We start from the raw sequence: 20,009 nt of genomic DNA, 5'->3' as shown, positions 1-20,009 counted from the left end.
GAGTCAATCAATATAAAGAAAAAATCATTTCTTCAATTAACTAAAATGCAAGATGGAGTAATATTCAGTGTGTATAGGAAAGATAATATATTAAAAAATGAAAGATTAAAATACTGCAAACTTTGTAAATATAAGATAGTAACAGTAGAACACATTCTACTATCTTGTATTTGTCATAATAAATCACAAATTGAAAAATATGATAATATTTGTATTCTCATATTAAATAATAATAAAATATATATGAAATAATCAATATATGAAATTAATATATGAAACAATGTTCAAATACAATGATATTATTATGATATTGATAAATAATATTAAAAAGTAGTTAATAATATCATAAAATATCAGATATATATGTAATAAATAAAAAGAATAAAAATAATCGATTATTTGATATGAATATTATTATATATCACAATATTAATAGAATATAATTGAATAAAAGAAATAAATATAAAGAAATGAATAATGTGATGATTAAAATAAAATATATCAAAATAATTAATAAATTCAATAAATTAATTAATAAAATTTGAAAATATTAAATTCATTAAATAATTAAAAATCGAAATTAACATCATTAAAGAAATTAAAAACCATGAGTGATGATGTTATTGAATAATACTTCAATCATAATAGAACACATATACTCAAATTAATTAATAACAAAGATAGAATTAATCCGCAATGAACATTGAACATTATAAGATAATTCTATCATCACTTAATTATTTATTTTATTCTTTTAATGAGAAATATTTTCTTTATCTCTTGAAACCCAATATTGTAAAGTACTTGGTGATAAATCTCCATAAATATTACAATAATCATTTTGAAGAACTCTTGCTGCTTTAGATAATCCAATTAATTTTGCTTTTTCAATTGCAAATGCCTTTTCTTCAGGACTCCAAAACCTTTTTCCTTTTCCTTTCTTTGGAATAATTGCTTTAACAATTTTTGGTGTTTTTATAACTCTGCTTTCTGGTATTTCTATGATAGGACTTGGTGTAGATTGTATAACACTTGGCTCATTATAAATTATTACTTCATACAATGACCTTTCAACTGGTTTAAATATTGACATTACCACTTCTTCTTTAATTGTGTTTTTTAATTCTTTAAATTGGGTTTAAATAATTGAAGGGTTTGGACATTTCCAACGATCTTTTTCATTTTCTTGAATTTTCTCTCATTTTTCTTTTCAAAAATCTTTTTTCATTTCTTTCAATCTTATTCTAAATATTTAATTCTTCTTGATTCTCTGATTTTTCCTTATTCATGAAAACTCTACCAATTTTTTTGAAGTTCCTTTCTTATTCTTTGAAGGTCTTTAAATTTTACATACAAATAATAACTATATATTACATTATTAATGTCTAAAATATAATATTCAGTAATTCTCCAATACAAAAGTTTTCCAAGAAATGAAAATTTTAATCAAAAACTAAATTTGAAAAAAATAGATTTTGATAAATATATCATAAATATATTTTTGTTATTGAGATAAATGTTATTTATAAAATAAAGAAACAGAAAAATAAAAATAGAAAGGAACTAATAAAGTTGGAGAAATACAGAAGAAACTTAAAAAAGAACTGAAAAAGTACAATACATGTCACAAACAGACCCACTTGATTATGCTTTAGATCTTATGAGAAGACTTCCCCCACAAAAGGTAGAAGATAATCTTCAAATGTTAATAGATCTTTGCCCAGATTTAACAGATGATCTTCTTTCAGCAACAGACCAACCATTAAAAATTGTTGAAGATACAACTGCTAAGAAGTCATTTTTGATATGTGATTATTGTAGAGATGGAGATTCATATAGATCACCATTTTCTAACAAATATTTCCCAGCATTCCCAGAAGGAGGACTTCCAAGTGATGAACTGAGACAATTAGAAATTAGTTTAAATGATGCATTTGATATGTATAGAGAAATGTATTATGAAGGAGGAGTCCATAGTGTATACTGTTGGGATATTGATGATGGATTTGCTGTTTGTGTTTTAATGAAGAAAACAGCAGACCAAAGTAAGAAAGGAAATCCAATGAAAGGAACATGGGATTCAATTAATGTAATTGAAGTTATTCCAAAAGGGTCATCAAAAGCAGAATATAGACTTACATCAACAGTAATTCTTTATATGGAAACAGACTGTGAAGCAACTGGTAAAGTTGGATTTGCTGGATCGCTTACTAGACAAAATGAAAAGGTATTATCTACTACTCAAAAGGATTCTCATATTATTAATATTGGTACATTTGTTGAAGAAACGGAAAGTAGAATGAGACAAATTCTTGATGCTATTTATTTCAGCAAGAGCAAAGAAATTACCAATAATTGCAGATGCCAAATTGGAGTTTCAGAACAAAACAAGAGAACATTAATGACCAAACAAATTAACACCCAACTTAGAGGAAGACATGATGATGATTAAGAAGTAATCAATCTCTTTTTCACTCATTTCATTTTCACTTTTCATTTTTTTAATCTTATTTCAATCTTATTATTTATTTTTAAGTTCAACTTCAAAAATATTTCTTTTTTTATTATAAATTCAATTCTACCCAAGAAGTTCAAGTTTTGATAGAAAAAGTACTCTCATTAATAACTCATCCATCAAGTTGAACAACACAACACCTTATTTTGTCATTGTTTTATCAATGGGTGTAACATTTGTTAGTAAAAGAAAAAATTATTTGATGTAAAGTAAAGGTACCCTTAAAGGGAAAGCAATAAAATAAACCTCGTGATAAGAAACAGAATTTTTAAAATGAAAGAAAAAAACAAATAAAGTAAGAAAAGAGGAGTTTTAAAGTATTGAATTTCAATTTTTTAGTCATCAGTAGTTATGTAAAACACTAAAAAAAAGTTTTTTTAGAGTTACATGATTTAGTACTTCATTATATTAAGAAAATTAAATGAAGTGGGATATTATTAATTTTTGTATGATAAAATATTAAAGTTAATAGTTTAATAAATCTCATACTAAAATTTATGTTTAAGTTATTTTTTTTTAAATCAACCATCGATAATTTATTTTTGATTTTAATGAAGTTTAAATAATTTTTATATAGTTTTATATAACATAATTTCCAGAAATAGATTACGAATGATGGAGAATAAAAAAATTTTTTCTGTTTAAATTAACCCTTTTTAAGAAGAACTTTAATTATCAAAAACAACAAAAAGATGAGTAAATCCGTCATTCCATTAACAGTTTGAGAGAAATAATTAAATCACTAAAACGTTTAAGAAAAAACATTGATATATAGATTATTTTAGTAGGAGGTTCTGGAGTTGGGAAAACTTGTTTAGCTAATCAACTTGTCAATGTTTGTGACTAATTGATTTTATTAAATGAAAAGAAAGATGTGCTCACATAAAAGAAATGTTTTGATGAGTCAACAGAATCTACATCTGGAACAGATTTGTTTAGATACAAAATGGATCTTGATCAATGTGTTGTTGATTTGACACTTAAAGATACTGTTTGTTATTTTATACTATTTTTTGTGTGTTATTATCATATAAGTAAGTTCTTAAAAAATAAAATAACATAGTATTTATTTAGTAGTGTGGTCAAGAGCAATATAGATCTCTTGTTGCACAATTTTATAGAGAAACTCAAGGTGCATTAATTGTCTATGACATTACTAGGTTTGTTATTTTCACTAAACCTTAAAAAGTCAAAATGGTTTTTAAAAGAAAAATAAGAAAATTTATAAAACTTACTTTTTGTTTAGTCGGGATAGTTTCGAAATTGTACAAGATTGGATCACTGACGTTTGTTCATACTGTCCTCAAGGTGTTAAAGTCATGATTGTTGGTAATAAGATTGATTTGGAAATGGAATCTAGAGAGGTTTCATATGAAGAAGGGAAACAATATGCCAACGAACGAGGATATGAATTTTTTGAAACATCTGCTAAGTTGAATGTTAAGGTTGAAGCCGCGTTTAGGGGGCTGGTTCAAAGTATTTTACAATCTCGTAATTTCCAAACAGAAGTTCAAACAACTACAAATGAACCAACAATCAAACTACAAAAACAAAGCACTAACAAAACACAAGAACAAGTTGAACAAGAAAAGAAAGATGGGTGTTGCTAAGAAGTTTACTTTTTATTTGTCATTTCTTTTTTATTTTTAGGGAAAAAAATGGAAAACATAGAAAGAACTTAAAAAAATAATTTAAGTTTGATGGAGTCAAAAGGAAAGATTAAAGAAGAAAAAGAAAGTGTTGTTGAGGAAAAGAATAAAGATAAAGCACCAAAGGGAAATGTTAGTGAAAAGAAAAGAAAGTCAAGAAATGGATTTGTATTACATTCTAATGCATTATTATATCTTTTATTAAAAAAAGGGTGGACAATTCAATTAACAAAAACAAAAACTGCAAAAGTAACACTTCAAAATTATAAGTGTATTCGTTTATATAAAAAAGGAATGATGATAGAAGAGTATATTAATGAAGAAAATTTAAATGAATTGTCTTCTTTATTTGAAGATATTTTTAAAGCAAAAGAGTGTTCTGATGACAAAAATATTAGATTAGAACAAGCTGACTTAATACCTCATGAAAATTCTTCTGAAACTGTAAGTGATGATAAAATTGAATAATAATTCATCTTGTTTTATAAAAAACATTTCTCAATTAAGTGGGACATCTCTTTGATCTGGAGTCCAGTCTGGATATTCAGAAACTTTTCTTATTGGTCTTGCTGGACTTCCAACTGCAATCATATCATCTGGGATATCATGAGTAACAACACTTCCTGCACCAATCACTGCATTCTTTCCAATAGTTACACCTGGAAGTACGATAACTCCAGCTCCAAGCCATGCACCATCTTTAATGACTATTGGCTTTCCTAAAGCAGTGCAAGCACCGTAATTTCTTATTTTTTCACAAGTCGTATGAGAAATACCAATTAAATTACAATTTGGACCAATAAGAACTCTATTTCCAATAGTAACAGGTCCTCCCTCAAGAACAGTACAATTAAAATTAATAATACAATTATCTCCAATACTGATGTATCTTCCAAAGTTACAATAGAATGGTCCTATCATTTTTACGTGTTCTCCTACATGACCAACTATAGTTTTAAAAATTTCCATTCTTTTTTGAGCATTCCATTCGTTATTATATTTGACAAGTTTTTCATTTAAAATTTCATCATCAACAGCAAGTTCAGGGAAATCACAAAAGAAAAGCTTTCCTTCACAAAGACTCTTAAATTCTGTTTCAGAAGTATGGTTAGTCATTATATAAACAAATGAAAGTCGAAGTTTATATAAATAAACCTTTTCCTTCAATAAAGTTCTAAAAATACTGAAACGACGAAAATGAAGAAAATTCCAAAGAATGAGAGAAAATATAATCAAAAACTATTAACAGTGATTTTATTTAAATTATTTACTTTGGGTTAAAACTTCATCAAATTCAAGAATATTGCCTGAAATTGCTACTGATTGACTTCTGCTCTTCTTTTCAAAATCTTTTTTGATGAATTTCTTCTTTTTTAGAATTGCTTCTACTTGTTGTCTTTCAATAGGATTTAGTTCAATACTTTTGCAATTGTCTAAAGAAAATAGTCCTGCATTTCCTCTTTCATCAATACCAATTGCCCACCCACTTCTATGAATCCAAACAACATTGACGTGCATTCCTATAACTAATGAAAGTATTTTTTCATTGTCAAATTTATTTGGTTGTTTTATTACTTCTACTTTCTTAATTGTTGTCCAACGTTCTTTTGGAACTCTTTGAATGATGTTATAACAATGTATATATCCTCTATTAATTGCACTTTCAGCAGGTGTCAATCCTCGTATATCTTTGATCGTACAATTACAACCATTCTCAACAAGAGTTGAGACTGCTAGTGCATCATTTTTGATAACAGCAATATGTAATGGTGTTCTACCACACCCATCCTGAAAGTTCATTAATAATGGGAATTTTTTCAAAATTAATGGAAGTAAGTAAATGAAACTTTTACTACAACAATAATGAAGGAAATTGAGTTTATTCTTATCTGGTTGGCAGGTGGTTGTTGGTGCTTTTTTAAGTAAATATTTAACTATGTCATAACCACCTCCCAAAACAGCATAATGAACAGGACTTCTTTGTGTAGTTGTAAAACAAACAAGTGGATGATGGTATTGTTCTATTAACAAAATTACCATTTTTAACTTTTTTGTCAAACATGCAATATGCAAAGGTGTTTCTCCAATAAAATTTGGTTGACTAAATAATTGACCTGCAAGTGAGTATAACCATTTGACAACACAAAAGTTAGAATTTTGAACAGCATAATGAAAAACAGTATTTCCATTATAGTCTCTATCATTTATAAAACTTGGATCAATATTGAATAATTGTTGCGCTATCTCTAGTTTTCCATGAGCCACAGCACAAAGTAATGGAGTTGTTCCAGAAATAGTTTTAGTTTGTAGAGAGGCTCCTTGTGTAAGTAAATATTTTAATGATTTTGTATTTCCACATGCAATTGCTAATGTCAAAGGGGTCATCCCATATGAATTTGATTTAGAAAAGTAGTGTTTATTAGGATAAAAGTAATCAATAGTATTGATATCATTTGATTTGAGAGCACAGTGGAAGGGATAATTACCATTAGTGTCAGTCTTATTTAAGGAATCATTATCTAACTCAATAAGTTTTTTAATTAATGATAAGTATCCTATTGATGCTGCATGATGAATTGGTAGTTGGCCATAGTTATCGGGAACATTTAGAGGTGACAATGGAAGAAGAATATTAATTGTGCTAGTTTGTTTATGTTTTATTGCAACAATAAGTGGAATTTCACCCATCTCATTTTCAATTTTTGTATTAGCATCATGTTTCAATAACCATTGGAGTGATTCATTTGTTCCATATCTAGAAGCTATGTGAAGAGGAGTAGATATTCCATCATTACAATTATTATTTACTAAATCAGTAATACACCAGAAATTATTTAATTTATCTAAAAATTCTGAACTATTAATAAATACTGCATAATGAAGAACAGAATATCCTCGTAAGTCTATTGCTGCTAACATTTCTCTTCTACAATGCTCAATCAAATAAATAACAACTGAGAGGTGATTGTTTCTTAAAGCACTAAAGAGAGGAATGACTCCTTTTTTGTTATACACCATTGGTTCAGCTCCTAATTCTATTAATTTCTGAACAGACTCCAAAAAACCAAGGGCACAAGCAAGGTGTAGGGGCGTATTTCCCTTTTCATCTATACAATTTACATCAATTTCTAATGTATGAACAATATAGTCAATAAAATCAAATCTATTTTTATAAACGACAATGTGTAATGCCGTAGGTGTTTCCTTTAAACTTTCTTGTTCTTCAACACTTGGTCTTTCATTAAAGTATCCGAAGGTGAAAGGATTACATCTTTTCATTTTATTCTGTTATAATTAACAGTTCTTCTTTAAATGAACATTAAACTAACTAAAATATTTATATAGTAAAATTAAAAATAAAAACTTCAAAACCAAATTTGAGGATTAGAGTTTCTTATTATCCTTAAAACGAGGAGAAGTTGGTAAGAAACCTAAAAACAAAGGTTCTGAAGGAGAGACTTGCATAACTTCTTTCCAGTTTAATAAAATTGATTTATAGTGTTTGTTTGGGGTCCAACGTTTTTCTTTGAAAAGTGTTGCTAGTGTTTCTACTAATTCTTTTGAGGTATAATTAAAAGTAATTGTTATAGCAATAAAACCCATTTCCATTGTCAAAGCAAAAGTCAAATTTCCAAAGAAGAGTGAGATAAATACTAACACGAAATATGGGAGTTGTGACTATTTAGATTAGTTTTTTTTTTAAACTTATAAAATTCATGATAAAAGACAGCAAATACGAAAAGAAACAAAGAGGTGTAACAAACTATATCAACATGAGTAAATAATAAATAAACATGACAGTCAACAATTAACATAGAAATCCATAAATAAAAAAGAAAAAGAAAGAAATACCTATAATTGTGAAATCCTAAACTATTACCAATAAATCCACAATAATGATCATATCGATAAATACATTTATTTGAAGTATTACAATGATGAACTCGATCTCCTTTATAAATTTTACAATTATCACAATATTCATATTTTTCTTTGTCTTTTTCATTAATTTTATAATATTGTTCAGGTATACATTCAGGTGTGATATAGTGACATTGATAAAAATTATACGTAACTAAAAAATACATAATATTTCCAAGAATAAACCAAAAAATATAATGACTTTCATCTCCATATACCTTTGGTAAAAGAAAGATAATTAATGTCATTATTAAAATGTAAGTAATACCAATTAATGGAAATATAATATACACAGGTATTTTTTGTAATTGTTCACGCGTAAAATATAACTTGAGAAAATCCTTATTTTTTTTGGTTTGTTGTGGTTGTTCACTCATTTAATTTTCTTTTTAATTCTAAGTTCTTTTACCAAATTTTTACTAGAAAAAAACATACCCCTTTTTAAAAATTTGTAATACATCACAATAAAAATCCATTTCTTTTTATTCACGCTCGCTAAATGTTAATTTAAAATATAGTCTGAAATATCTTCATTGTCATTACGTTGTACAGAATATGATTGTTTTATTCTTTTTTTTGAATTTGTCTTCTGTCTAATTACTATAAAAAGATATTCTAATTGACAATAATAGATTGCTTGTAAATTTATTGTTCATAACAAGTAACTTTATATCTAATTAACTCTCAATATAGTGTCTGTCCTTCCTTTGTTTATGTAAAATAGTACCTAGATTAAATTTTGTTTATTTTTATAATAATTTATAACACTTTCAATAATACAATGATTATTTTCAGATGAAAGTTTATTGTCATCTAATCTAATTGAATAGTGTTTGAGTTCTCTTTTTACAATACTAAAAACAAATTCTTTTTTTCATTAACCTCAACTTATTTCTAAAAATTGTTTATAACAATTTCTATTTTTTTTTAAAAACTAAGTTATTTTGGTTCACTAAACAAGTTGTACTAATGTGAACAATACTTTTTTCAGCAAAAAACTTCTTAGAAACAAAATGAAATTAAAAGTCAACCTCACATCCACCCTAATGGGTAATCAAGGTGGATACCATCATACTTTGATCCTGTTAGTTGAGTGTTCTTATGTTTTTTTTTTAATTCAACTCCATCCGTTCCCATTGTTCCATAGATCTTCCCTTCCCGCTTCAGCACAGTCACTTTGAACTCATTATCAAAAAGGCAAACATTATGAGCACAGTGACTCAACTTTTCACAGTCCTCTTCACTTTCATAAACTAACTTTACCACTTTACTTTTATCATCAATAGAACAAATTTTGAAGCTTAGAATATTACCAATACAATTAAAATAACGAAACATAACATCGTTTGTAACATTCGAAGGAACTCTCAACCAGATTTTACCCTTTGAGTTTTCCATACCGTCTATTCACTCACACTCTCTTCTTAAATATGTACTGGCTTTTCATCTGGAGGTGACTTTTGACTCAATAAGATTAAATCCTGTCCAAAAAATAAATTTACTGAACTAAGTTAGAAACTTATTTCTTATCCTTTCAATGAAATAAATTGGGATGTTTTACAATTAAATTTAAATTAAAAACACATTGTTCTAACACAAATTAAATACAAACATTGTTACATAGATTTTAGTGATGAAAAGGATATGGTTTTAATTAAAGTTTTCAAGAGGATAATTTTATGTTAAAACACTCTTTATTAAAATAAAATTTTTGTTTTTCAAAAGAAGAAGAGTAATAAAAGAAAAGGGTGAACTCTTTTTTTAATGTCAAGTTATTGTTTATATAATAAATAACTATTTTCAACAGTAAATCAATCAAAAAAGTGTAAATTTAAATCAATCCTTTTGTTTCTGTAACTGGACAATAACTAATGGGGTAATTGCGTGATGCCTATGAACTTGACATAAACGTAATAATTGTTGGACTTGTTGTGGTTTAAAGTCTTTGGAATATCTTTGAACAAAAACTAACAATCCTTGATGCCATAATAGTGGTGTATCAACTTTCTTATCAATAAATCCAATATAATAATTAGCAACAGCATCAAGAGCAGCATATGGAAGAGAGTATTTTTTATCTAATAATGTTTTCAAAAACAGAGCTTGAGTAGAATTGTATTCCATTGTTGACAATTTATAAAGTGCAACTGCGCTGTGTTTTGAAGGAATAGAAACCTTGTGTAAAATAGATGCAATGATTGTAGCCTCCTTAAGAGTGACATCTTTCTCTTGACAAAGAGGGAAAATTAACCCCTTAAAAAATGCTTGTGGTCTGTAAACTGCTTTTTTAAGTGCTAAATATTCTTGAAAATGTAATTTTTTGTTTTGATGAATTGAATGTCTGATAATTGGATATAAAAAGACTTTGAAGAATTGTTCTGTTTCTGAATTAGTTGTATGAAGGAATAAACGTGTTGCTGCAAATAAACTATGTGGAGTCCATTGTGATGGATTAGTCATTTGTAATAATGGAATCCATTCTTCAAATGATGGAAGTAATTTAAAAACTCTTGGTAATTTTCCAACATGGTAATGACTCAGAAAAGTTCCAAGTTCTTCAAAAATCTTTTTAACTTTCTGTGGATAAACTTTTTCTTTTATTGTCTTTTCTTTTCCTTCTATTTGGTTATTTTGTTCTTTTTGTTTTTCTTTCTTTTCTTCTTTCTTAATATCTTCATATTGTTGTGAAATCATTGTATTAACATCAACCACTTGAACATCTTGAGAAAATGCTGAAAGAAGTTTCTTTGTTTCTTCATCAATATTAACATCATATTCTTCATTATCTTTATCATCTTCACTATCTTCAAAATCATCACTTTCAAGGTCTTCCATTTCCATCATTTGTGCTTCATCTTGTTCTAATTCTTCAATTTGTTGATGTTCATTCACTTTTTCTTCTTCCATTGCATCTTTTTCTTCTTTTAATTGTTTCATTGCTGACTTAACAATTTTTTTTGATTCTTGCTCATTTAAGACTGCTTCATCTTGTTTTTCGACTTTTTTACTTTTTACTCGTACTGATTTGTGTGTTTTTTGAGCTTCTTCCATCTCCTTTTCAAGAGGTAATCGACTTTTACTTGCTGGTGTTTCATTTCCTTCAACAGCTCTATGTTTTCTTTGTCCTTTCATTACACTTTATCACTTTTCTTAAAAAAATAAAAGGGTAAAACAACCCTTTTCATATAACATTTTTTTAAATTATGTTATTTAAAAAATAAATTCTATTTTAATAAGAAATAAAAATCTATTTAATTTTATATCTTTTTTATAAAATAATTAGCATCTATTCTATTTTTATTGATATCCATTGAATTAATAGAAGTCTTTAACTCGTTATTCTTTTAATGAATAAATTTGTTGCAATAGGTTTAATGTTATTTTCTTCAATCACTTTATTCTTTGGAATGACTCCTATGATAGAACAACAGAAAAACATGAAGAAGATTATGATATATCCTGAAAGTCTCAATAGTACACATCTAGAAATTATTAAAAAAGAATTAAATGCTACACATTCAAAGAATAAAACAAATTCAATCAAAAATACTATAAACACAACAGTCATAAAACAAACAAATACATCTTTTCAAAGAATACAGAATGTTAGTCATTATGAAAATAAAACTTTTAATACCACTAATATTTATACTTTAGCTGAACCAATTATAAAAGAAAAATATATAAAATTAATTGGTGTGTCAGTGATTTTATCAATTATCCTTACTTATCTAACTTTGTGGCTTTTTTCTTGATTTATTAATAACACAATTGAAATAATTTTTTGTTATTCAAAAATTTTATAAGAACTGATGAAAAATCTTTTTAAAATATCGTTTGGGAATAAACATGTATGATGAAGAAATTTATAACGTGATGAAAACGTTTCTAGAATTTGAATTTACTGATGACACAACAACAAAAGCAATTAAACCGTCTAAAAACAAAGATATGATCTACAGAATTGAACAAAAGTTTCATAAGAAAGATGAAACACCAAAAGCCACTGAAAAGAAACCTGTTCTCAAAATGACAATTTCGTTAAACCATTCCCAAAAGGCAAAAGAAAATGAAAAGACAGAAAGTAAAGTAACAGAAAAGGATTCTCGTGGAAGAGAAATTGAAAGAAAGTCATCAGAAGGAAGAAGTGATAATAAGCGAAGTAGTGAAAACAAATCACCACATAGATCAAAAAGATCAAATAGTCGATCAGCCAGAAGACATAGTCATAGTCAAAAAACAAAAGAAGAAGATTCTAAAAAGAAACTACCTGAACGTAACCTTTCAGAAGATGCAAGAACTCTCAAACATAAAGGAGATAAATTAAACAATGATGAAAGAACAGATGATGCTTTATTGTGCTATTGTGAATCACTCCTTTGTTATGGTCAACTTATATTAAGAAAAGAAATGACAAGATTAAATATTGGTGAGTTATTGGAATTTGTTATGAGAGAAGCAGAAAAGAATCAACGATCAGAAATTGCTCGTGGAGTATCTAACATTTTAGCTCAATTATATTTTTCATTATTTTCATATGATCATGCATCAGCCCTCCAATTTCTTCAGGACAAAGTCCCAGTTGGAGATGAAATGGCACCAAAGTTATTACACCAACTAGATGGATTGAAAAAATTGAATCGTTAAAAATTCCTTTTCAATTCAATTAAAAATATCAATAATTAATATAATCCTTCAAACAGTAATTTATAGTATTGTTCTGATAAATAAAACTCTTTTCCTAATACACTTACATTTGATGATTGAGTTGGTTTATTTAATGTCCATCGTTTATTAGTGTCTCCGTGTTGAATAAAGTCTTCATATAATATTCCCACTAGTTCATTTAATGTCATCTTCTTTCCTATAGCATTCATAAGGTCTGTGAGATGTTTGTGTAATGTTTTCTTCATTCGAATACGACTTGTTTCATCTCCTGCTTTACTTGGCTTTCCTTTTTTCTTATCTTCTGTACTCTGTTCCATTTATTTTGATTATAGTTTTAAGTTCTTTTTATTCTTTTTGTGAATTCTTTGTAATTATTATAGACGATATTTTACAAAACACCATTTGTCATCTCTCTTTTCAATAAAAAGTACTTTATGGGAAGAGAAAAGAATTATTTTCAAATTTGTCACTTATAAAAGAATCTACAAACAATAATGATTGTTCAAAAACAATCATAGAAATTTTTTCATAACCTGAGCCATCTTAACACAATCGAGAAGGAGTAAAAAGGTAATAATAATAAATTAAATGATACTTAATGATTTAGAACAAATTGATTTTAATTCAAGAAGTAAAAGAAAGTAAAGAAAAATAATAATTATAAAATAATTATCAAAGAATAGATAATTTAATTTATTAAAGGAAAAGAATAAATAAGCAGTTAATTAAGTATTAATAGAAATATTTTATATTGTTCATTGTTCAGTGGAGATTAATTAATCACTTTGTTTTAAAAGTATTTGTTCATCAACTTTTGGATTATTCTTTGATTTTAGTTGTTGAATTATGATAATTTCATTTTCTCATTTTTGATGTGGAATAGAATATTTTAAACATCAATTATTTAAATATTCATTATTTAATTTCTATTTAATTTTGATGAGTATTAAATTTCTTCTTTATTTTCTTATTTTAAGAAGAATATATAATTACTACTATATTACTATAGGTTAATATTCTTTTTACCTCAACACTAAATCCTTTTCCTTTGATAATCTTTCTTATATTATCAGATATACTTGTATTCTAATAAGTAATAATACCACTTTATAAATACCCATTCTTTTATTATCAATGATATCCCATCATTGTACATAATAAACACTATTATTCTAGCAGTATTGATTAAGATGTTTTTCTAACCAAATACAACATTATAATCAGTCCATAACTGGTGTATTTGAATGATGATAATATTTTAGGGTATTGTGTTGTGTATCTGATATGCTATATTCGAATCCATAATGTTATTTAAAATAATAAAAAATAAATAACATTTAATTTAAAATAATAAAAATGAAATGATGTTTATTAAAATAATAAATAAAATGAGTATTATAAACGTGTATTTAATTATTTAATCATCTGATTTTAATCTGATATTCATTAAATTAAAATGGAAGAGTTAATAAACAAGAACACTCATTTCTTTAAAGAAGAAATAGAAACAATTCCAAATATTCAACAATCAATTGATGATATTAATAAACAATATCAATATTATTTAGGAAGTATTAAAAATGAAATATTTAAAATAAAACCAGATGAAACATATTCAGAAGCTATTAAAAGAGGAGAAGGAATATTTGATAGGATTGATGAAACAGAAAGAAGAAGAAAACTAATAATAGAAAAAAGTCAAGAAACAATTAAAGTAGTTGAAATAATTAAGGATAAAATGAAGAAAATAATAGAAGAAAGTAATAACGATGAAGAAATACTAAGTAAAACACGGAACGAAATAATCAATAAAATCATTTCAATTGAAGAAATGGTGATGAAAGATAAAATATTCAGAACACCAGAAGAAAAAGACAAAATCACAGAATCATTTAACAAAAAGAAAGAAGAATGGAACACATATTATAGTGATTATTTTGAGAAGAAGAAGATAAAAGAAGAAGAAGAAGAAAGAAAGAAACAAGAAGAAGAAAAGAAGAGAAAAGAGGAAGAAGAGAGAAGAAGAAAAGAAGAAGAAAGAAAGAGACAAGAAGAAGAAAGATTAAGAATAATGAAAGGAATGAATACAATTGAAGAAATGAAACAAATAGAAGAATGGACAAATAGAAAAGTATCGAATATACTATTTGATTCAGATATTGATGATTGGAATCAGAATACATCCGTATTTAATCAAAGAATAATAAATAAAGAACATATAATAATTATTATTGAAGATACAAATGGAAATAAATTTGGAGGATATGTTAATGAGAAAATTGATAAAGTTGATTGGTGGGTAAATGATTCAAAATCATTTTTATTTTCATTAAAATCAAAAGGAAGAATAAAAGGAATGATGAAATTTGATATTAAAGAACCACAACATGCATTTTGGTTAAATAATCAATCACATAATTGTTTGTTTGCATTTGGATATGGATTAATTGGTGGTGATATTTGTGTTTATAAAGAAAATAATAAAACAAAATCATCTTGTAAACAATATTCATATGAATATAAAGGAATATCAAATGCACTTTGTGGAAAACAATATCCAGAATATTTCACACCACAACGAATTATTGTAATTGAAATGAAATAATTTTTATTCATTATTATTTATTTGAAATATAAAAATAAAAAAGAATATAAAATAAAATCAATAAATGAATATGAACAGCCATTTCTTTCATCTGCCAATGAATGAAATGGTGAATATAAAAATGGACATATTTCATTCTGGTTTTATTTTTATTTCATTTGAAATACTCACACCCAATGAGGGTGTTAATTTAATAAATAATAAAAAGAAATAAGAATAAAAGATAAATAAAAATATAATAAAATATTTATTTTATTCTTTTTTATTTATTTTTTTTTTATTTATATTATTTTATATTTATTTTATTTTATTCTTCTTCTTTTATCTTTATATCTATTATATATTTCTTATTTTATTATTTATTTTATATTCTTATATCATTTTATTCTTATTTTATATTTATTCATTATTATTCATTTCATATTAACATTGATAAATAACAATACAACATATAATAAATAAATGATATAAGATAAACAACAATAAATAATAATAATAAAATATAAACAAACAATACAAACAAATATAAAATGATAAAAAGATCATCTAATATAAAATAATAATAACAAAGAATAAAAATAAGAAATAAATGATGTTTAGAACAGAAAAAATTGACAAAAAGAAGAAATGAGTGATGTTAAGAAAAGATAAAAATCAATATAAAATAAAATATAAAATAAATATAATAAATAATAAGAATAAGAATGATTATTTCTTATTTTTTATTATTATATTATTCTTTATGATTCCAATGTGGTGTGTCAGATACACCACACAATACCCTAAAATATTATCATCATTCAAATACACCAGTTATGGACTGATTATAATGTTGTATTTGGTTAGAAAAACATCTTAATCAATACTGCTAGAATAATAGTGTTTATTATGTACAATGATGGGATATCATTGATAATAAAAGAATGGGTATTTATAAAGATGATGTTATTACTTAATATGATACAAATATATTTGATAATATAAGATTATCAAAAAAATGGTCTGTTGGTTGATTCTAAAAAGAATATTAACCTATAGTAATATAGTAATAATTATATATTCTCTTTAAAATAATAAAATAAAGAAGAAATTTAAACACATTAAAATCAAAAAGAAATTAAATAATGAATATTTAAATAATTGATGTTTAAAATATTCTATTCCACATCAAAAATGAGAAAATGAAATTATCATAATTCAACAACTAAAATCAAAGAATAATCCAAAAGTTGATGAACAAATACTTTTAAAACAAAGTGATTAATTAATCTCCACTGAACAATGAACAATATAAAATATTTCTATTAATACTTAATTATCTACTTTTTCTTTGTTTTTTTCAGATCCTTTTATCAATGCAGAATATACATCAAATTTTGTTGCCATGGCTATTGAGTAATGTTATAGAGTCTTATAAAGAAAATCAAACAAGACACAGGTATTCAAGTTCAAAGAAAAGAAAGGACTTCAATAACAATAAAATACATAATAATTATGATAAAAGAAATAACAAGAAAAAAGTGAATAGAAAAAGAAGAATACAAGTAAAAACAAATAAGAAAGAAAGTAAATATAATGATAATAAACATTATACAAATAAGAAACCTAAATGGTTAACAACAAAAGAAATTCAAAAGAAAATTAAAAGAATAACAAGAAAATGGGAAAAAGGAGAATACGAAGAATTACTTAAAAAGTACGAAGGTAAAGAAAAGAAATGGTATAATATTCTCCAAGAAGTATATTCAATAAGAAAGAAGAAAACACTAGAGAAAATCAAAGAAGAATTCAAAGATAAAACAAAAGATTGGAAAAGTGAAGATATTAAAACAATCGAAGAAGAAATCAAAAACAAAAATCAAAGAAATGAATGATAGATGTAAAGCTGCGAGAATAATAAATGAAAAAGAAAATAAAAGGAAAACACAAGATAAAGAAGAGAAAATGGAAGAAGAAAGCAGCAAAGAAGAAATTAACACACTTCAAAATAAAATCAAAGAATTAGAAGAAACTATTAAAGAACTTCAAACAAAAAAGAAGAACGAACCATTTCAAATGAAATGATTCAAAAAGCATGAGATACAGTCAGGAAAGAATTTGAAGAAGAAATAAAAAAGATTCAAACACAAATAAACAATATTCAAACTATATATAATGAAATAAGAAAAATTCAAAATTAAAATAATAAAATAATTCATTACAATGAAAAATAAATGAAATATAAAATAGAAATAACGCATAACGATGAAATCATTATTTTCTTTGTTAATTATGAGATGAAGAAGAATGATGATGATGTGTTGAAGAAGAACATAAGAGATAAATAAAATCAAATCTCTGTATATCAAAAAAGTGGGATTGAAAACTATGAGATGAAGAAAAAACAAAAGAAGAATTAGACCATACACAAAGAGAAAATGAAGAACAAAATCAAATAATATCAAATCATCAACAATTTATTGTTTATTTTTTATTTCATAAATAAAGAAGAAGAAGACAATGACTAATGATAAATACAAACAAATACTGGAACATCATCATCTGGGACAATACAAATGAACAAAACTACAATTATGAAAAAGACAATTCTGGAAATAAAAGAGCAAAACACTGAGTGTCAAAAAACAAGAAATGATAATCAGTCAAGAAGAGAAGAAAACACAACAAATCAAACAAATAGAATTTTAATTGATGTGTTGTATTGTTTTGCAATTAATTTGTTAAATAAGAAATTAAATAAGAAATTAAGAAATGAACAAATAGAAAATATAATCAAAGTAATAAATATTAATGTAGATAATGATAAAGAATACATTAATAATATTAAAATATCACATAAAATAAAATAAACAACTAAAAGATATATTAAAATGAAATGAACTCCATCATAGAAGGTAAAGTAGAGTGTAACCCAATAATAAAAAACATTATCATAAAAAATAACTCTACTGATATTGATAATGAATATCTTAACTCTATCATCACTCAAGTTAAAGAAATGAAAATAGATAAATGTGTAAATATTAATTACTACTGGAAAATGAAAGAATCAGATAAATTAATTAGAGAAATAAATAATAAATGGGTATGATCAGGAGAATAGAAAATCTACAGGAAAATATGAAAATGATTTCAATGTGTATGTATTATTATCTCTAAAATAAATTTAAATGAGATAAATTTGATGAAGTAAAAGAAATCCTAAGGAAAATAAATAGATTAGAAGATCTAGTCAATAGAATGGTACAGAATAAAATGCATCATGAGATTAAAGGAACAAGATGCAGATGAAATTAAAATTAAATCACATGAAAGAATAAAGTACATAAAATATATGATGACGATGATTAAAGAAAGAATTAAATTTAATAAGAATGAAATTATCAGAATCAATACAAATAAAATCATGTTTGATTCTAATAACAAAATGAAAATAAAGAAGAAACACAAAATGAAATATACCCAAATAACGATATTATTTTAGAATATTTGAAATCGTTATATGAAACACAGGTGATATTAAATAAGGAACATTGAAAATAAAACAAATCACCTCGTGGAATGAAAGATACAGGAATTATGATAGTGTCATCATCTCAATGGATGAACTAAATCTAAGCCTGATGAAAATAAGTAATTGGAAAGCACCAGGTATTGACACTATATATGGGTATTATTGGAAGAGAATGTCATCATCAAGAGAGTCCATTCTTAATATATTCAATGAATGGTTAAACTTCCCAGAAAACATCCCTCTAGACATGGTAAGTGGAAGAACTATACTAATCCACAAAGGAGGTGATATGAACGATGTCATTAATTATCGTCCTATCAGTTGTACAAATGTAATAATGAAAGTATTTACCTCCATATTGAAAGAGAAGATTCACAATAGAATTAACATGAATAATGAATCATTAAAAATTAGTAAAAATCAATTATGATGTAAACTGCAATCTCTTGATGCTAAAGAACGATTAATTAATAGTTATATGTTAAAGCAGCAAAAAGAAGAGAAATACACAAAATATGTAGAGTCACATTATGACATTAAAGGAAAAGAATAAAAGAAACAAAAAATATTTTTGATTTAAAAAGTATTCAAAATTTATGGTTCATTCTTCAACAATTTTGGTTTAAGTTCAGCTGGAATTTCTAATTCTTTTGGGAATTCCCATTTGAAATCTGGATCATTTCTTCCAAAATGTCCTCCAACTGCTGTTTTTTGGAAAATAGGTTTTGTTAATCCTAATTCTTTAATAATCATTCCTGGTCTCATATCAAAGTTCTTATTAACAATATCAACCAATAATGTTTCATCACAAATTCCAGTTCCATATGTATTTACATTAATACTCAATGGATGTGAAACACCAATAGCATAACTTAATTGAACAAGAACTCTATGACAAAGTCCTGCATGAACTAAACTCTTAGCAATCCATCTTGCACAATATGCTCCTGATCTATCAACTTTACTTGAATCTTTTCCTGAGAATGCTCCTCCTCCATGTGCTCCCCATCCTCCATATGTATCTACAATAATTTTTCTTCCTGTTAATCCTGCATCTCCCATTGGTCCTCCAATAACAAATCTTCCACTTGGATTATAATATCTTAACATTTTATCATCCATAAGTTCTTTTGGAAT

The 20,009-nt window shown here is 25.5% G+C and overlaps 13 protein-coding genes across 13 annotated transcripts, besides 19 other annotated features; 5 read left to right on the top strand and 8 right to left on the bottom strand.

The window, feature by feature from the left end:
* Window position 1: 1 nt before the first annotated feature.
* Window positions 2–681: a repeat region.
* Window positions 682–754: 73 nt separating this feature from the next.
* Window positions 755–1,093, bottom strand: EDI_030570 (uncharacterized protein; the record flags this gene model as incomplete). The annotated part of the gene is made up of 1 exon (XM_001737838.1): window positions 755–1,093. One exon carries the CDS (start codon window positions 1,091–1,093, stop codon window positions 755–757), a length of 339 nt encoding a protein of 112 aa, XP_001737890.1.
* A 343-nt stretch (window positions 1,094–1,436) lies between these two features.
* Window positions 1,437–1,535: a sequence feature (AT_rich).
* An 86-nt stretch (window positions 1,536–1,621) lies between these two features.
* On the top strand, window positions 1,622–2,452 carry EDI_030560 (F-actin-capping protein subunit beta, putative; the record flags this gene model as incomplete). The annotated part of the gene is made up of 1 exon (XM_001737837.1): window positions 1,622–2,452. One exon carries the CDS (start codon window positions 1,622–1,624, stop codon window positions 2,450–2,452), a length of 831 nt encoding a protein of 276 aa, XP_001737889.1.
* Window positions 2,453–2,478: 26 nt separating this feature from the next.
* Window positions 2,479–2,566: a microsatellite.
* Window positions 2,567–2,946: 380 nt separating this feature from the next.
* Window positions 2,947–3,110: a sequence feature (AT_rich).
* A 97-nt stretch (window positions 3,111–3,207) lies between these two features.
* On the top strand, window positions 3,208–4,125 carry EDI_030550 (rab8, putative; the record flags this gene model as incomplete). The annotated part of the gene is made up of 5 exons (XM_001737836.1): window positions 3,208–3,234; window positions 3,291–3,350; window positions 3,405–3,506; window positions 3,593–3,675; window positions 3,762–4,125. The coding sequence occupies 5 exons, from the start codon at window positions 3,208–3,210 to the stop codon at window positions 4,123–4,125; spliced, it is 636 nt and encodes a 211-aa protein (XP_001737888.1).
* A 90-nt stretch (window positions 4,126–4,215) lies between these two features.
* EDI_030540 (uncharacterized protein) lies at window positions 4,216–4,632 on the top strand (the record flags this gene model as incomplete). Its single annotated transcript, XM_001737835.1, has 1 exon — window positions 4,216–4,632. One exon carries the CDS (start codon window positions 4,216–4,218, stop codon window positions 4,630–4,632), a length of 417 nt encoding a protein of 138 aa, XP_001737887.1.
* A 30-nt stretch (window positions 4,633–4,662) lies between these two features.
* On the bottom strand, window positions 4,663–5,280 carry EDI_030530 (uncharacterized protein; the record flags this gene model as incomplete). The annotated part of the gene is made up of 1 exon (XM_001737834.1): window positions 4,663–5,280. The coding sequence occupies one exon, from the start codon at window positions 5,278–5,280 to the stop codon at window positions 4,663–4,665; it is 618 nt and encodes a 205-aa protein (XP_001737886.1).
* A 147-nt stretch (window positions 5,281–5,427) lies between these two features.
* EDI_030520 (ankyrin repeat-containing protein, putative) lies at window positions 5,428–7,443 on the bottom strand (the record flags this gene model as incomplete). The annotated part of the gene is made up of 1 exon (XM_001737833.1): window positions 5,428–7,443. The coding sequence occupies one exon, from the start codon at window positions 7,441–7,443 to the stop codon at window positions 5,428–5,430; it is 2,016 nt and encodes a 671-aa protein (XP_001737885.1).
* Window positions 7,444–7,493: 50 nt separating this feature from the next.
* Window positions 7,494–7,527: a sequence feature (AT_rich).
* Window positions 7,528–7,548: 21 nt separating this feature from the next.
* EDI_030510 (zinc finger protein DHHC domain containing protein, putative) lies at window positions 7,549–8,462 on the bottom strand (the record flags this gene model as incomplete). Its single annotated transcript, XM_001737832.1, has 2 exons — window positions 7,549–7,842; window positions 7,929–8,462. 2 exons carry the CDS (start codon window positions 8,460–8,462, stop codon window positions 7,549–7,551), a joined length of 828 nt encoding a protein of 275 aa, XP_001737884.1.
* Window positions 8,463–8,816: 354 nt separating this feature from the next.
* Window positions 8,817–8,850: a sequence feature (AT_rich).
* Window positions 8,851–9,117: 267 nt separating this feature from the next.
* On the bottom strand, window positions 9,118–9,483 carry EDI_030500 (uncharacterized protein; the record flags this gene model as incomplete). Its single annotated transcript, XM_001737831.1, has 1 exon — window positions 9,118–9,483. One exon carries the CDS (start codon window positions 9,481–9,483, stop codon window positions 9,118–9,120), a length of 366 nt encoding a protein of 121 aa, XP_001737883.1.
* A 438-nt stretch (window positions 9,484–9,921) lies between these two features.
* On the bottom strand, window positions 9,922–11,217 carry EDI_030490 (cell adhesion protein byn-1, putative; the record flags this gene model as incomplete). The annotated part of the gene is made up of 1 exon (XM_001737830.1): window positions 9,922–11,217. The coding sequence occupies one exon, from the start codon at window positions 11,215–11,217 to the stop codon at window positions 9,922–9,924; it is 1,296 nt and encodes a 431-aa protein (XP_001737882.1).
* Window positions 10,676–10,745: a microsatellite.
* Window positions 10,838–10,903: a microsatellite.
* Window positions 10,935–11,011: a microsatellite.
* Window positions 11,218–11,275: 58 nt separating the features above from the next.
* Window positions 11,276–11,367: a sequence feature (AT_rich).
* A 65-nt stretch (window positions 11,368–11,432) lies between these two features.
* EDI_030480 (uncharacterized protein) lies at window positions 11,433–11,840 on the top strand (the record flags this gene model as incomplete). Its single annotated transcript, XM_001737829.1, has 1 exon — window positions 11,433–11,840. The coding sequence occupies one exon, from the start codon at window positions 11,433–11,435 to the stop codon at window positions 11,838–11,840; it is 408 nt and encodes a 135-aa protein (XP_001737881.1).
* Window positions 11,750–11,780: a sequence feature (AT_rich).
* A 121-nt stretch (window positions 11,841–11,961) lies between the features above and the next one.
* Window positions 11,962–12,732, top strand: EDI_030470 (uncharacterized protein; the record flags this gene model as incomplete). The annotated part of the gene is made up of 1 exon (XM_001737828.1): window positions 11,962–12,732. The coding sequence occupies one exon, from the start codon at window positions 11,962–11,964 to the stop codon at window positions 12,730–12,732; it is 771 nt and encodes a 256-aa protein (XP_001737880.1).
* A 17-nt stretch (window positions 12,733–12,749) lies between these two features.
* Window positions 12,750–12,777: a sequence feature (AT_rich).
* Window positions 12,768–13,070, bottom strand: EDI_030460 (uncharacterized protein; the record flags this gene model as incomplete). Its single annotated transcript, XM_001737827.1, has 1 exon — window positions 12,768–13,070. One exon carries the CDS (start codon window positions 13,068–13,070, stop codon window positions 12,768–12,770), a length of 303 nt encoding a protein of 100 aa, XP_001737879.1.
* Window positions 13,071–13,400: 330 nt separating this feature from the next.
* Window positions 13,401–13,454: a sequence feature (AT_rich).
* An 8-nt stretch (window positions 13,455–13,462) lies between these two features.
* Window positions 13,463–14,053: a repeat region.
* Window positions 14,054–14,060: 7 nt separating this feature from the next.
* Window positions 14,061–14,087: a sequence feature (AT_rich).
* Window positions 14,088–14,093: 6 nt separating this feature from the next.
* Window positions 14,094–16,102: a repeat region.
* Window positions 16,103–16,686: a repeat region.
* A 13-nt stretch (window positions 16,687–16,699) lies between these two features.
* Window positions 16,700–17,664: a repeat region.
* Window positions 17,630–19,412: a repeat region.
* A 54-nt stretch (window positions 19,413–19,466) lies between these two features.
* Window positions 19,467–19,982, bottom strand: EDI_030440 (S-adenosylmethionine synthetase, putative; the record flags this gene model as incomplete). The annotated part of the gene is made up of 1 exon (XM_001737826.1): window positions 19,467–19,982. The coding sequence occupies one exon, from the start codon at window positions 19,980–19,982 to the stop codon at window positions 19,467–19,469; it is 516 nt and encodes a 171-aa protein (XP_001737878.1).
* Window positions 19,983–20,009: the final 27 nt, after the last annotated feature.

Source organism: Entamoeba dispar, genomic scaffold (assembly GCF_000209125.1).
Source record: "Entamoeba dispar SAW760 scf_1105229460871 genomic scaffold, whole genome shotgun sequence".
NCBI classification, from domain to species: Eukaryota; Evosea; order Mastigamoebida; family Endamoebidae; genus Entamoeba; species Entamoeba dispar.
Note: the sequence above shows the minus strand (reverse complement) of the source record. Positions and strands in the feature narration are given on the sequence as shown.